The sequence below is a fragment of the Bos mutus genome, chromosome 5 (genome assembly GCF_027580195.1).
Source record: "Bos mutus isolate GX-2022 chromosome 5, NWIPB_WYAK_1.1, whole genome shotgun sequence".
In the NCBI taxonomy this organism is placed as follows: Eukaryota; Metazoa; Chordata; class Mammalia; order Artiodactyla; family Bovidae; genus Bos; species Bos mutus.
Genome location: NC_091621.1, coordinates 61,563,572 through 61,580,343, shown reverse-complemented (window position 1 = coordinate 61,580,343; position 16,772 = coordinate 61,563,572). Strand labels below are relative to the sequence as shown.

The 16,772-nt window shown below is 35.1% G+C and overlaps 1 protein-coding gene across 7 annotated transcripts in view; it reads right to left on the bottom strand.

The window, feature by feature from the left end:
* Window positions 1-16,772, bottom strand: part of PPFIA2 (PTPRF interacting protein alpha 2) — a 503,973-nt gene that overhangs the window by 13,647 nt on the left and 473,554 nt on the right. For 3 of the 7 annotated variants that reach the window (XM_070370959.1, XM_070370962.1, XM_070370958.1), the window contains exons 23-26: window positions 9,235-9,297; window positions 7,605-7,634; window positions 5,410-5,603; window positions 1,651-1,748 (exon numbers count right to left, since the gene is read on the bottom strand). In XM_070370959.1, the coding sequence (XP_070227060.1) occupies window positions 1,651-1,748; window positions 5,410-5,603; window positions 7,605-7,634; window positions 9,235-9,297 (385 nt within the window). The remainder of the gene's footprint in view (window positions 1-1,650; window positions 1,749-5,409; window positions 5,604-7,604; window positions 7,635-9,234; window positions 9,298-16,772) is intronic. The other 4 variants (XM_070370960.1, XM_070370964.1, XM_070370961.1 and 1 more) reach the window with 3 other exon arrangements.

The window sequence follows — 16,772 nt, the reverse complement described above, 5'->3', positions numbered from 1 at the left end:
GGAAAGACACTTTCTTGCTCCTAAGCAGTGAGTCAAATGAAGTGTTACAAGAAATCCATTGTGTCTGTCTAGTCTCCAATGAACCATTTATCGAAAAATATTTTTAATCAATCACCTTCACAGGCATTCAGACCCATTCTACTATAACTAATGTACTGTCCAAGAAATGCCAAAGGTAAAAGTAATTTCTGACAATGCTTATCACAAATGAAAACTATAGAAGTCTAACATCTTAAAGAATAAAACAGTGCTAAACTTTAATATGGGGAAGATAGATAACATGTAATACATACTGTTTTCATATCTAAAGTAAGCCCTAAAGGCAGTGAAAATAACAACAAAGTCACGTCTAACTTTGAACAATTAATTACAAACACTTACTGAATTCAATGAAATGCTTCTAAACATAAACTCCCAGGAAATAGCAAACAAATAATAACTTATACGGAGTTCATTTTGAGCTTATACTCAAAATTTTTTTCAAAAACTTTGAGCCTTTTTTCCATTAAAAATAGACATAAAAGGACATGATTCCCCCCACAAAAGTCCTATAGATAACTTATGCTGCTGCTGCTGCTAAGTTGCTTCACTCGTGTCCGACTCTGTGCAATCCCATAGACGGCAGCCCACCAGGCTCCCCCGTCCCTGGGATTCTCCAGGCAAGAACACTGGAGTGGGTTGCCATTTCCTTCTCCAATGCATGAAAGTGGAAAGGGAAAGTGAAGTCGCTTAGTCGTGTCTGACTCTTAGCGACCCCATGGACTGCAGCCTACCAGGCTCCTCCGTCCATGGGATTTTTTAGGCAAGAGTACTGGAGTGGGGTGCCATTGCCTTCTCCATGATAACTTATATCTTACATCAAATCATTAAATTTTCCTTCAACAATAACAATAATAAAAATAAAGTGGTCTCTAACAAGTATAAGACCTAACATGTTGTTCTTTTTAAACAGTTCTTTCCTCTGTATACTAAGGTATATCTCAATGTTTAAAGGTCAATTACTAAATACAGTACTTTTCTAAAAAGTCTGTTACAGGGAATGTCTTTTCTTATAATTCAAATCAAATATTTTCATACAAATATTAGTTGCAGCAGCCAGTAATCTTTCTAAAATCATTTCTAGTTAAAATTATTAGTGAACTAGTCTCATAGGGGAAAAATTCCTCTCTAACTTCTATATAAAAATTCCTATATAATTTATATGTCTTACAGAAATAAAATCTCTGGGCACTGAAATAAAATCAAATGATACAAGTCAAAGATGAACTGCTATAAATAAATTATATACCATGTTTCTCTGAATCATAATGAGAAGGTTCTATTAAAAGTTTGACAAAAATAGCTATGTGGAGGCATCTGTAGGATAAACAGAATGTATAATTAATAGGTTCAGAGGAATAGACCTCAATTCAGAAAATCAAGAATATGACCCCAATGGGATATCTATCTTATATAGTGATGATATCCTTTTCTGAGTTTTAATCAGAAAAGTTATGAAAAAGAAATAATGATGATACTTCTAGTCGAATATTTATGTTATTTAATGACAACTGTAATGCATACAACACTTTATGTTCATAAAAAAGAAAACTAAAAATCCCGCCCCCCAAAGAAAGACTTATGATTTGGTATGAAAGAAAGACATAGTACCTTTTATTTCATGTTGGCTTGCTTCTCGTCTTCTTTCTAGTTCTTTTCTGTCATAATTCAACCTTTTTAAGCACATAATTCCATATTGTAAACTTGTTCTGTTATTTTTTTAAAAAAGGAGAAAACACAGTGAGTTTACTTGGTAGATGATTAAGCATAGTCAACACTATGTCTTACTTCTTCAACAATACGTTAATGTTATATCTGTAATTAAATTATTTAGGATTATAGGGAAATAAAACTATAGTTATTTTAAGCACTCAGTGTTTCTAAAGAGTAAAGAAAGTATTTTTGAAATAAATTAAGCATAGTCTTAAAACAATCTTGGATTTTGTTGTTCATCTACATTTTTGTTTTCCGTTAAGCTATTTTAGTATTGTTTGAAGACAAATGAACATCTTACTCATTTGAAAATAACTTAAAGAGAGTCACTATTATGGAGTCAAGAAGGAATTTATAGGAAATGGTTACCCTCCTTTTCATGATGAGAAAAATAATATAAAAATATGAGTAAGTAAAATATTAACATACAGAAGCAAATAAAATAAATAGCCACCAACTCTAAGTGACAGAGAAGTATGTGAAAGGAAAAAGTCAATAAACAACGGAACTCCCTATGGAAAAGATATTGTGGATGAACGAAAAACTGATCCTTAAAGATCAAGCAGAGAAAGATTATGGGGCACCATGACATAGGATTGCTGATGAAATGTTAAATATGTGGTGGTACTGAGACCCACTGTCCAGAGTTGAGAATCCATGTCAGGAAATAAGGAGGAATGTGACTTCACATGGAGAATGGGGTTACATTAAGAAAAGTGTGCATTCACAATAATGTGGGACATATCAAGATGACAGAAAATTACTGGACGATTTTCAAAGGAGAAAAGCATGAAAGGTTTTGATTTAAGAAAGAATGAATCTGATAGCAAAAGAGGAGTTGGGAGAAATAGGTAATTCTAGGTAACAGGGAAATGAGGAATCAGTGCTGTCAAAATAATGCTCACGATAAAGACAATGAAAAGCATGAAAAGAAAATCCAAAACCCAGGGATCTTTGAAGAGAAGAAAGAAGAATTAGTGATACTATATATAAAGGTTATGAAAGAGTATAATAGGTAGAAAGAATCTCTAGGCCTCAGGAATGAAGAACACTGATTATTAGTGATTTCTTAAATGTTTAGAATTACAGACAAAGACATACACTGGAAAAGGAAACGGCAACCCACTCTAGAATTCTTGCCTGGGAAATCCCATGGACAGCGGAGCCTGGTGGGCTTAGTCCATGGGGTCACAAACAGTTGGACATGACTTAGTGACTTTCACCTCACTTCACTTAGACACAACACGCTGGCCAGGCTACTCTTACGTGCTGGATGCACTTCTAAGCCCTGCATTTTTCGTAAAACAATGCTGAGTTCAAATAGTTCAGAATCAGAGGAAAATGAAAAAAAAAAATTCTACATTAATTGCTACTATTGGATGAATTGTATTCCCCTAAATTGTTGTGTTGAAGCCCTAACACACCCTACTTCAGAATGTGACTGTAATTAGAGATCGGATCTTAAGAGAGGTAATTAAGATAAAATAAGGACATCAGGGTAGGCCTTGATCCAGTATGTCCAGTGTCCTTACAGAAGAGAAAATGTGGAACATGGAGAAAACTGGGAAGTATTCTGGCACGGGGAAGACCATGTGTGCGCACACTGAGAAAGCAGCTATCTGCAAGTCAAGCTGAAGAAACCTGCAATGCTGACACTTTGTTTTATAGATTCCAGAACTTTAAGAAAGTAAATTTCTGTTGTTTAAGCCACCCATCTGTGGTATTTGGTTATGTTAGCCCAATTAAACTAATTCAGTGGATGCCAGATAATACTGATGTGAAAACCATCATAGACATTAGCCAGCTTGAGATTAAACCAGTGGCTCTTTGCCTAATTTCTGCCAAACTTTTATATGTAATGTAAAATTGTGCTGTAAAGGGGATATATATATTGTTATAACAATGTCTGACAGGTGGCAAACTGAGCTATAAAGACAGTGGGCTGTCATATGCAGTCAAGTCCTACCTGCTTTAAGTCAGAGCTCAGGACAAACAAGAACTCTGCCATTTGAGGAATTTTGATTTCTTTGAAATATTTTTTAACACCCCAAACATTTTTGATTGGGCTATGGCTAATTAACAATGTTTATTTTTTTTTTTAAAAACCTGATCACTGGATTAACCATATCTATTATAATAATAATAACTAAATTCGATCTACTGAAGAATACAAAACAGGCATAAGTGTGTCATCAAAAATTCTAGTATTCAAAAGCCTATTGCAACTACACAAAATTTGAGGGCCTAAACATTCAATGACAGAGAACTCACTACCTCACAATGTACGCTATTCAGCAATAGTGATACAAAGGTTTTTTCTATTGGACATAAATCACTCACTCTATAATCTACACCTGTTTGAAATAGGAAAGTGTATGTTCAAGACAGCAAATATTATTCTTCTATCACATATGTTAAAACATAAGTAAATTTATCTGAACTCTTCCCTATCCAAGCTAAATTTAATTCCTTCTTTCCCCCTAGACTTCTACCACTCTATCACAGTTTAATATCCATCAATGAACACAGTTTCTTATCGTCATCTCACCACGTTGTAGGACTCTTATTGTGCCTGCCAATAAACACAGTCTCAGTGCTGGTTAATGGCTTGACAGGTGTCACAGAAGTCAACTATAAATAACATATTTTTCACTTGAACTGCTTTTAAATAATGAATTCCCAATCCGGCATTTTAATGGTTTTTAAAAATGGTATTATATTTGTTTCTACTAAATTTAATCCAATAGTGTCAACAACTGTTAAGATTCAAAAGATTTTGATAAATTTGACTGAAGAATCTCAATTATTATCTCTTTCTCCTAACTGTATGTCATTAACATAAATGATTTTTATACCATTTTAATTTCAGTCATTAATTAAATGTTGGACAGGATGTGAGCAAATAGTTTGCCAAATTGTCTAGATTTATATTTATTAATTTACTATAATTAACTATACATAAAATGATCATAATACAACTGACAGTTTTGCAGATAACTTACAAGGAGATCAGGCTATAACATAACATCTATGACATGGTATTATAAGAAGTGTTTTTCTACCCCCTGGATAATAAACAACTTGAAAAAAGAATTTTCATATTTTTAATCACAGCAATTTACTGCTCTGTTTTCCTCCCACTGTCTCATGTCCTACTCAGTGGTTTTTTCCCTGAAAATTAATGCACGAATAAGCAAAAGCACTGAAAGATTTATATAAAAACAAAAATGTTTTTCAGCGGAGAATTCCTTCTCAAAATTTTTTTCTAGCATATCCCTAAGTTATTTAATTTATAACTACATATATCTATAGTTGAAACTGATGAATTTACTCTTAATAAATATTTTTCTACAATGAACACATAGATTCAAATTGCAAACATGAAATTTCCTAAATATACAGGGGGGAGAAAAGATCCACACTGTATGGAATTTAGTACTGTCTAATTCTGTAAATTTGGGGCATGTAATATGCACCCAGCTCTACATTAGACACTCCCTGCAATTAATTGCATGAAGATATTTTTGCCAACTAGATGTACACAGATGTTTCAAAGAGCACATACTCTATATTTCTTAAATATCTCTTTATGTTCTAGTAATATATACATTAATTACTTTTTCACTTAAATTATTTCAGAAAAAACCTAAAACCTACCGATGGAAACTATCCACCATTTTTAAATGGACGCGGAGATCTTTTTTTGTTAGGTGATCTAGCATTCTTGCATCTACCAAGCATTCCATAAAATAACTTCTGTACTGAGGTAACCCCAGGCTGGGAAGCCATTCGTTTCCAATCCACTCATGGTTCATATCTCCATATGCCAGGGTCTGTAGAAAAACCGGACACTAGAATTGTTTTATAGCAGTCAAGTTTCTTAACCAATAAAATGAGATGGTAATTGGAGGATATGGGCTGTCATTTTAATTGATATTTAATTCTTTTATATATTGAAATGGAGCAGAAATAATAGTTAGCCTCTAAATTTGATGTATTTTGTACAAAGTGGAAGTCTGTGTCCTTGCCTACAGGGTCCTTGCTTACAGCGAATGATTATGTTCACTTTGTTTTCTCAAAAGGAATTACATTTTATACAAAATACATTTTAAATTCAAAAGTTAAAATGAATGATATAAACAAATGCTGAGCTGAAAGATCCTTACTTTGTACAGATGGATTTATTTAATTCAACTAATTTTATCTTTATCTGTCAGCCAGTATGCCACCATTTCCCTCTTTTCAGTGCTACTATTATATTGCTGTGGTGTAATGGCAAATCTTGTGAAAACAGAAGCCTCAGTAAATGAAGAGAGAAAGGAGCCACAAGGCTAGAGGGCAGAATGCTGACGCTTTATGTGGCCTCTGCCATTACCTAGTGAAGCATGCAACCAGTACTCTATAAAAACTGATGCAATCTTTTCTAGATATCAGTCAATACAGACTTTGTATTTAAAGAATCAGAGCAGGACCAAAATGGTAAAATATAATCTAATTATTTAATATAACAATATAAACTGATCTTACCAAACCCTGTTTGTAAAAGTCTAAAACTCAGATCAACCATCACCACTAAAGCAATTTTTAAAAAGAATTATTACTCTCTATTAATTTGACAGTATTTTCCATTCAGGTCCTTATCAAAGTCACAGTTAGAACATGTATTTCTCATTAAAACTGAGGTGTTCCTCTTATTTTGTGTGTTCCTAAAAAATGGAATGCTTACCAAAATAAAAACCTAATGCAACCCTAACTTACTAAATGTAGGTCCTAGTAGTATCTGGGCTTCCCTGGTGGCTCAGAGGTAAAGAATGGGCCTGCGGTGCAAGAGACACAGGAGACGCGGGTTCAATCCCTGGGTCAGGCAGATGCCCTAGAGAAGGAAATGGCAACCCGTTCCAATATTCTTGCCTGGGAAATGCCATGAACAGAGGAGCCTGGCCAGCTGCAGTCCATGAGGGTACAAAATGTTGGACATGACTGAGCAACTAAACAGCAACAGCAGCAAGGTCCTAGTAATAACTACCGAAATTTTTCATACAGTCAAAGTTTGAATCACATTACCTAAAACACATTAATTCTTTTACTTTAGTAGTATAGTGCGGAAATGTTGAAAAAGGAATAACTTCTCTACAAACATATATGTATGTTCACATTACAGATGTTTGGCTCATAACGCCATCTCAATAAATGGGAGTGACTTCTGATGTGCAGTTGCAAAGCTAACCCATGCCCCTCCAACTCCATTTCTCACACACTTTTCATTATACTATACAGCTTGTGTGTGCTCAGTCATTCAGTTATGTCCTACTTTGTGTGACCCCATGGACCATAGCCTTCCAGGCTCCTCTTCCATGGGGTTTCTCAAGAATACTGGGGTGGGTTGCCATTTCCTCCTCGAAGGGATCTTCCTGACCCAGGGATTGAACCCATGTCTCTTGCGTCTCCTGCATTGGCAGGAGGATTCTTTACTACCAGTGCCACCTAAAGAATAGGTGATTCCAAACAATTTTTTTGAAATCTCTCCTCTTCCCCTTACATCCAACATAAATGATTCCTGATTAAATATATTCAGAGGGCGATTTCCAAGAAGTTTAATTTGTAGTTCTTTTAAGGGAGAAAGGAAATTTTCCTTTCAAAAGAGGCCAGGTGTAAAATGACAATCAGCTTCTTGATTGCAAAATATGGTGATTAAAAAGACTTACATAGTATTAAACATAATAAAGTTGAATACACGATTAAGCTAATCTTAAGCTAAGTGAAGATTTATAATATTATGACATACAGTTTTCTTACTTTATATATTCATAGCCTACTAAATGATACTGTTTTAAAGCATATGAATTTCCTACCTGGGCCCAGCTTCCTTCCTCAGATTCTTTCTGTGTTAGCAGCAGGAAATGATTAATAAAGCAGATAAATATAAATTAATCTCAAAATTGATACAGTAATTTTTTTTCTAGTAGAAGTAAAATTGTTTTGCTAATAAAGTGTTAATTAGGACACAGGCAAATAAATACACAATCCTTATTGAGATCACAGCAATCAACTGAGGAGTTCAAGGGTGACTACGAGGGCACCTATGTAATTTCTAATTTAGGCTAATTAAATACACACATGTGACATATGGAATTTTCATGATACATTTGATCTGGTCATTCTGAACCTTTTTGATTCTTAAAACTGTGGGATTTTTCATAATAAGTTATAATAAAAAATTTTGATTATATACATACAAATATACAATGCACAAATGCGTATATATACATATGATGGAGAAATCCGGTGCAAAGTAAATTAATGGAGTGGACAAAGGAACTGCATCCTTCCAACTAAGCTTTGTGGTAATGAAATGGGTCTCAACAACAAGCAGCAACAAACAAAACTCAATAAGAAAAGACCAAGTACCACAAGCTAAAGTAAAAATGTAATTAGTAAACAACATTGGCATTTTTATTCATCATAGGCTAAATAAATTCAAATGAATAAAATGAAAAGGACATTAAATTAAAAATAAGTTGCTCATAATAAAATGCATGGCATGCCCAACTTTGCAACTTTAAATGAGAAATGACTATACATAATATTGTATTTTTAAAAGCTGACAATTATGAGTCACCATGAATTTCTTTAAGCATGTACTTTTAATAATTTTAAAAACTGAACACTTTTCATGGGGATGATGGGGGGTGAAGCTCTGTATCTGAGATTGGGAAAGTACAAGAAGCTAAATGATTGCATTTAAAAAGGATATTCAGAGACAGCAAAAGAGACACTGATGTATAGAACAGTCTTATGGACTCTGTGGGAGAGGGAGAGGGTGGGAAGATTTGGGAGAATGACATTGAAACATGTAAAATATCATGTAAGAAACGAGATGCCAGTCCAGGTTCGATGCACGATACTGGATGCTTGGGGCTAGTGCACTGGGACGACCCAGAGGGATGGTATGGGGAGGGAGGAGGGAGGAGGTTCAGGATGGGGAACACATGTATACCTGTGGCGGATTCATTTTGATATTTGGCAAAACTAATACAATTATGTAAAGTTTAAAAATAAAATAAAATTTTAAAAAAAAAAAAAAAATAAATCATAGATTTACAAAAAAAAAAAAAGGATATTCAATCTATACATTCTATTACAAATTTAATTGGGTTTCATAACATGCATTACCTGGGAATATGCTAAGTTTTAAGTGATATTTGCTATAAAACATTTCCAGTGTTGTGAAATAGATAAATATTATTGAATTCTTGATTACTTGTTTGCATGTTACAAACTCTTATATTAACCACATTATGACAATCTAGTACGGCTTTATTTAAAAATGTCTAAGTGCAGTGAAATTAGACCATAATCATTGCATATCACTGTGTAAACATACCCATTACTCTGATCCTATGGTATAAACCAAATAGCTTTTCCATCCAAATAGCAGCAAAATAATGGTTTTGCATGTTCAACAAAGCTGTAAAGACTAACCGTTTTTGCTGGAGCCGCAAGATTTTCCATTTCTTCATGGGTCACCCAGACGTTTCCTGAAGGCTGGTGAGGAGGCCCAGAGGGAAGCAGTGGGATCCACGGGAGGAAGCAGTGGTAAAGAAGAAAGGCAGCGCCATTGTGAGTTAACGGAACCACAGTAACGCACCATGCTCTTGCTTCTACAGCATGTGCAAGAGACAGCATTGCTGGCTTCTCACAGCTCCCTTTTGCTTCTACTTCAAAAGATTAAATAGAAAGAGGCATGCTGTGAAGCTCACGTGGGATAGGTTTAAAATGATACTTCTGTAATTATTAATTAGGAAAAAGGCTTAATCAAAATTTGCATTTCAAAGGTATGAGGCTATTGGATCCATCTTTTTGTAATCATGGAGAACCGAATAAATTTGATCTGTAGAAGAATATTTTTTCTTCAGTAAACAAAGACACATGTGTTTTGTCATGTTATTGCCAATATTTCCTTCACAGAGTTTTGATTCTTCAATGTCCTTGGAAAGAAAAAATTGATTGTCAATACAAAGCTGAAAGTACTATCATAACCTGTCTGGAAATCGATATCAGTTTTTCCCAAATGACCTCTTCCTTTCATAGTTCAGTAAATATGTTGTTTTCCTATATTATTAAAAAAAAAAAAGAAATGCTATTTTGGATGTAATAAAAGTTATTTTTTTTCAGTAAATATTGTTAGAAGTCACAAAACTTGGGTTATCTGGTTTTTCAGCAGTATCCTACACCATTATAGAGAAACGGAAAGTTTCCCTCTAGCAGGCACTATTCTATTATGAAGTCTCATTTTTCTTTTAATAAAAACAACCCATGATATTTCTTTTATATACCGAGTTACATACAATTTCTAAACCAAAGTCCATTTAGTAACACACAGATCACTGGGAACCACTTCCCATCAAATTCCACCATTTAACTGGGATATCATTATGAACATTTCAACGTTGTCTAAGTACAGCAATTCTATAGTTACAGTGGCATTTACATCCTATGTATTACTTGTTACTTATTTTGGAAGGGGTCTCATTTTAAAGAACTGGAGGTAGCAAAACTGACACCCCAATATGTCATTACCATAATTTTCTCTGGCCTTTTCTACCGATACAGTGCCATGTTAACTTAGCTTCTATTATAGATGATGGAATTTAATATTTTAAAAAATAACTGCATATAAACTAAACCAATGAGTATAATTCAACATATGGTAAATCTCCTGTATAAGAGAATTACTCATGGTTGAGCAATGAAACAGTAAATATTCATTATTATAAGTAAATCATATAGGCATAAAGATCTCAAGGGATAAGTATCATTTATACATATAGAATTCTCATTTTCCTACCACTTTGGAATTCTGAGTATAAATGAACTTTTTTCTTAAAAGATAAAACTGCACAACTGTAATATATACTTGGAATACAGCAGCCATCCATGTCATTAAAAGCCCCTCCCTCTAGCCCCAGCTTCTAAAAATGGTGCTCATTATAAACAGAAAGTTGCATATGAATATATGATTATTAAATCACTTGGCAGAAACTGCTTTCACTGCCTTTTTGAGGAGTGTACTATGCTCAAAAAGTGTTTTTACACTTATCTGTCACATTCCCTTTACACTCAGTGATGACACTGCTTTGCCTGAACGGCTGTACTGTCTCTTCATCACAAGCTTCAATGATGGTTACTTGAGAGGAAATTCATTTAAGCCAGACTGTTTTACAATGATGTCTATAGATTCCACCTTGTTTGTGAATCCAAGAAATGAAGATTGCCCTCCTTCTGTAAGAAATTTGACCAGTATTATTTCATACTGAAATGCAGACACGTATAATCTCTTTCCTTGTGGCTTGGTTAGTAAAGAATCCACCTGCAATGTGGGAGACCTGGGTTCAATCCCTTGGTTGGGGAAGATCCTCTGGATCTTCTGGGAATGGCTACTCACTCCAGATTCTGGCCTGGAGAATTTCATGGACTGTACAGTCCATGGGGTCACAGAGTTGGACACAACTGAGTGATTTCACTTCACTTCACATAATCTCTTTCACAGGTTATTTAAAGTCTGTATCTGCCGGTCTATCACCATATTTTGGAGTAGGATTCAAGGAGCTATGACTTAATCTGTATCTTTGCATGCAAAATGAGTGTATATCCAGGACAATTTATATACAAAATGAGTATATATCCAGGACAATTTTCTAAAGTATGGTTGGCAAACTTCCCGAAGTTGTAAGTTGGTTGTTCACTTGTGCTCTGCAGTTTTACTTGTGAGGAGCACTGCCTGCTCTAGAGTCTTGAAAAGTAACTCATAAAATGACTCCTATACGACCCAACCACTTAGGCATTAGTTGAGGTTTTCAACAAGTTTATTTTATAAGCACACCTATGGGTAGTAAGTCAATTATTTAGATTTGTTTCTTTTTATCACCAGTTTCAAGGATGGAACTTTCATCTGGGTAAGTCATAAAAAGGGTGCTTTAGAGCATGAGCATTTCAACAAAGAGCACATCTTAGAGAATAGCTAGAGTTGGGATGCTTTGAGAAGCAAAGGATATAGGACACTGGTGCCTTGAGTCCAGGGATAAAGACTGCAAAAAGTGGCCTGGAAAAGCATAAAGGACAAGCATCATATCATTTGGCTGTGGCTTTCTGAGAGCCACTGAAAATCATTTACTTACTGCCCTTGGTGTCAATGCTGCAAACCCTGATAAATGAACTGGAGAATGCAAACCAGTAAATGATTTTTTGTGTGTGTATGGCAAATACCATTTGAGCCCAGAAAATGATTTCTAAAATTTTAGTTATCTAGAAATTTACTAAATCAGAATCAAGAGGTTTGAGTTCTAGCAGCGCCACTTCTCAGTAACTAGGTCATTTCCCAAGCTTCTCTAGATTCTACATCTGTTAAGTAGGCTAAAACTACATACTCATACTGTAAAAGACCCTAATGATTTTAAATTATGATGCAATATATTCTGATCCAGGGCTGGGACTAGGATGAGGTAGGTGAGGTGTCAAGGGGGCTCTGTTTAAGGAAGCACTCACTCTCAGGGTCATGGAAGTGCAAGGTCGGCACTGACAGTGAGACCGTCATTCAGTTTCGTTGGAGGTGCCTTGCTAGCCTGACCTTAGCCCAGATGCAGTAGAATATGCAGCTACTATTATCAATTGAAATCTAGAAGGAAAGTTCCTAAAGGAGGTTAAGAATTAAAGCACTTACCTAATTAAATCATTCAGGAGAGATTTATGATATAAAAATAAATATTAAAATGAGTTTAAGGGATAACTTATGAAAACTAATTGGGGGAAAATAATTCTCTTGCTGTCAGAAATACAAAATAAATAAAGCAGCCAGACCTCAGAACAACCCTGAACCTTATCTAGCTGTCACTGCTATAATGACTTACATCATTTTGAAGCATTTTTTACTTTATAACTGAATGTCAAAGTAAATTAATTTGAAATCTACCTTCCAAATGGCTGTCTGGGGAGGCCTTACAAATAGCTGTGAAAAGAAGCGAAGCGAAAAGTAAAGGAGAAAAGGAAAGATGTAAACATCTGAATGCAGAGTTCCAAAGAATAGCAAGAAGAGATAAGAAGGCCTTCTTCAGCAATCAATGCAAAGAAATAGAGGAAAACAACAGAATGGGAAAGACTAGGGATCTCTTCAAGAAAATCAGAGATACCAAAGGAACATTTCATGCAAAGATGGGCTCGATAAAGGACAGAAATGGTATGGACCTAACAGAAGCAGAAGATATTAAGAAGAGATGGCAAGAATACACAGAAGAACTGTACAAAAAAGATCTTCACCACCCAGATAATCACGATGGTGTGATCACTGACCTAGAGCCGGATATCCTGGAATGTGAAGTGAAGTGGCCTTAGAAAGCATCACTACGAACAAAGCTAGTGGAGGTTATGGAATTCCAGTTGAGCTATTTCAAATCCTGAAAGATGATGTTGTGAAGTGCAGCACTCAATATGCCAGGAAATTTGGAAAACTCAGTAGTGGCCACAGGACTGGAAAAGATCAGTTTTCATTCCAATCCCAAAGAAAGGCAATGCCAAAGAATGCTCAAACTACCGCACAATTGCACTCATCTCACACGCTAGTAAAGTAATGCTCAAAATTCTCCAAGCCAGGCTTCAGCAATACGTGAACCATGAACTTCCTGATGTTCAAGCTGGTTTTAGAAAAGGCAGAGGAACCAGAGATCAAATTGCCAACATCCACTGGATCATGAAAAAGCAAGAGAGTTCCAGAAGGACATCTATTTCTGCTTTATTGACTATGCCAAAGCCTTTGACTGTGTGAATCACAGTAAACTGTGGAAAATTCTGAAAGAGATGGGAATACCAGACCACCTGATCTGCCTCTTGAGAAATGTGTATGCAGGTCAGGAAGCAACAGTTAGAACTGGACATGGAAAAGGAGTTCGTCAAGGCTGTATATTGTCCCCCTGTTTATTTAACTTATATGCAGAGTACATCATGAGAAATGCTGGACTGGAGGAAACACAAGCTGGAATCAAGATTGCCGGGAGAAATATCAATAACCTCAGATATGCAGATGACACCACCCTTATGGCAGAAAGTGAAGAGGAACTCAAAAGCCTCTTGATGCAAGTGAAAGTGGAGAGTGAAAAAGTTGGCTTAAAGCTCAACATTCAGAAAACGAGGATCATGGCATCTGGTCCTGTCACTTCATGGGAAATAATTGGGGAAACAGTGGAAACAGTGTCAGACTTTATTTTTCTGGGCTCCCAAATCACTGCAGATGGTGACTGCAGCCATGAAATTAAAAGATGCTTACTTCTTGGAAGGAAAGTTATGACCAACCTAGATAGCATATTCAAAAGCAGAGACATTCGTTTGCCAACAAAGGTCCGTCTAGTCAAGGGTATGGTTTTTCCTGTGGTCATATATGGATGTGAAAGTTGGACTGTGAAGAAGGCTGAGCGCCAAAGAATTGATGCTTTTGAACTGTGGTGTTGGAGAAGACTCTTGAGAGTCCCTTGGACTGCAAGGTGATCCAACCAGTCCATTCTGAAGGAGATCAGCCCTGGGATTTCTTTGGAAGGAATGATGCTAAAGCTGAAACTCCAGTACTTTGGCCACCTCATGGGAAGAGTTGACTCATTGGAAAAGACTCTGATTCTGGGAGGGATTGGGGGCAGGAGGAAAAGGGGACGACAGAGGATGAGATGGCTGGATGGCATCACTGACTCGATGGACGTGAGTCTCAGTGAACTCCGGGAGTTGGTGATGGACAGGGAGGCCTGGCGTGCTGTGATTCATGGGGTCGCGAAGAGTCGGACATGACTGAGCGACTGATCTGATCTTATCTTCCACATTTAAAATGGCCTGTATCCACATTTCTCCCTAATCTGACTTCATGTTTCTCTACCATAAGGAAAAATATTTCTCATTATAATAAGACTAGTTTAACACAACTGTATGTCACCTTATTTACTTAAAGGTTGAGGTTTAGGAGGTTAATAATTATGTAAAGGGGAACCAAAGTAGACTGAAAGAATGTTGTGAAAAAGAAGGAAAACTGGTAGAGTGCAGGAAGCAGGAAACTACACTTGTTACGAGCACAGACTATGGGCAAAACCACCTGGGGTGTGACCTTAGGACAAGTCACTTAACCTCTCTGTTCATCAATTCCTCCCATTTGTGAAATAGGTATCATGAAAGTACCCATCTCATATCGTCCTCAGACTCAAATCAGTTACTGCATGTAGAACACTTAGACCAGGGCCTGACCTTAGTTCTCCATTGATGTTGGCTGTTACTACAGTTTTACTAGAATTCTCGTAAACAATCTCTGCCCAAGCAAATCTTTAGTTTAATAAATGCTCTTTATTTCCCCTGTACATTTTGTTGAAACTTATCTTATGCCTTCCATGTCTGCTCAAAATTGCTAAATTATATGTTTACCAAAGATCACTTGTTTTTGTTTCCAAACCTTTCTACTTTCACAGCACTTTAAAAAAAAATCAGGCAATTTAAGTAAATATTATATAGAGCCAAAAATTAAATGAAGTTGGCTCATGTCTGAACATTAAGCTGAATTATTGGGAAAGACTAGATAAGGATAAATATTAAAACACATTATCAATCAGAAATACAACTTCAGCAAAGTCTAGGGAAGAATCTGTAAATTTCCAAGAGGATTCTACATTCACATAGCTTTTCGAGTATCTTAGTTATCACTTTAAAAAGAAACTCAAACTAAAAAAGTTGAAAATGTTTAAAGGATGAAGCTATCAAATAAACATAATGTGAAACTCCAGGCACTGGAATTAGCTAAAAGAAAAGTCCTTAGGGTTTCATCTAAATTTGCAAGTGCCTGAATATTTACATATTTTTACTTAAGATGAAATATTTAAAGAATTTATGTATTCTTTATGATATACCTCTTAAACCAAATATTTCAATTATCTGATATCTCCATCTCTATTCTATTATATAGGAGGCCTTCTATAGTAACTATAGTAACAGCTTAGGAAAAAGAAACAGAAAGCTGGAAGATTAGGGCTGGCCCAGGGAAATAGTAAATGTAAATAATAATAATGAATGAAAACACTAGATTTTTCTATTCGTCCATTTCATCTAAACACAAAAGGAGGCAGAGTTCTGTTCAGTTTTTTTTTTTTTTTTTTAATCTAAGTATCTTGTTTTTTTCTCTTAAGAACTTGAGTGAATGAATAAGGTACATCTTTCTCAGGAACCCAAACCTAAACACACGGAATATCTTTTATGATCAGAACTGTTGGCAGTGTTCCAGAAGACATGATAACATTTCTTAAAAAAAAAAGTCAACTCCTTTTAAAATTTCAAAGAGTGAATCCTAGTATATAATTTTAGGTGATGACTTTAAAATGTTTTCATCTTCACTTTATGTAGTAGATTAATTACTATAAATTGACATGTAATTTTTTTGCAAAGAAAATCGTATTTGAAATATATTAAAAATAAGTAAATACTTTCATGTAGATAGAGTTAAAGAAGTATTTACAAAAAGCACTCAGTAGATTATTTTTAAAGCAAATAGAGACAACTTCTCTCTTGTGTAACCTGTATCAATATTTAGCTAAGGGCATATGTCTTCTGTGAATAAAGAGCTTTTACACATTAGCAAAAAGAAAAAAAAAAGAATATTCCTATAATCTGACAGAAAAATGAAAAAAGCTATGAATAGGAAATTCATTTAAATACTAAAATAAATAAGAATATGAAAACATCTTAACTTTACTAGTAACTTTTAAAATGTAAACTTAAGCAATGTAGTCATTAACTTTGACAAAGGGGGAGAAAAGACTACACAATACTATCTGGCAGTTAAGGTTCAAAAGTAATAAAAATATAAATGCCCTATATACAAATATTGGTATGGAAATAACCACAGTTAATGTAATAACATAACTATATTCATACTATTGTATTGTAAATACAATGAAAATTGCTAAATAAGCAAAATGTCCAATTTATAAGGGGGTTGGTTAAATAAA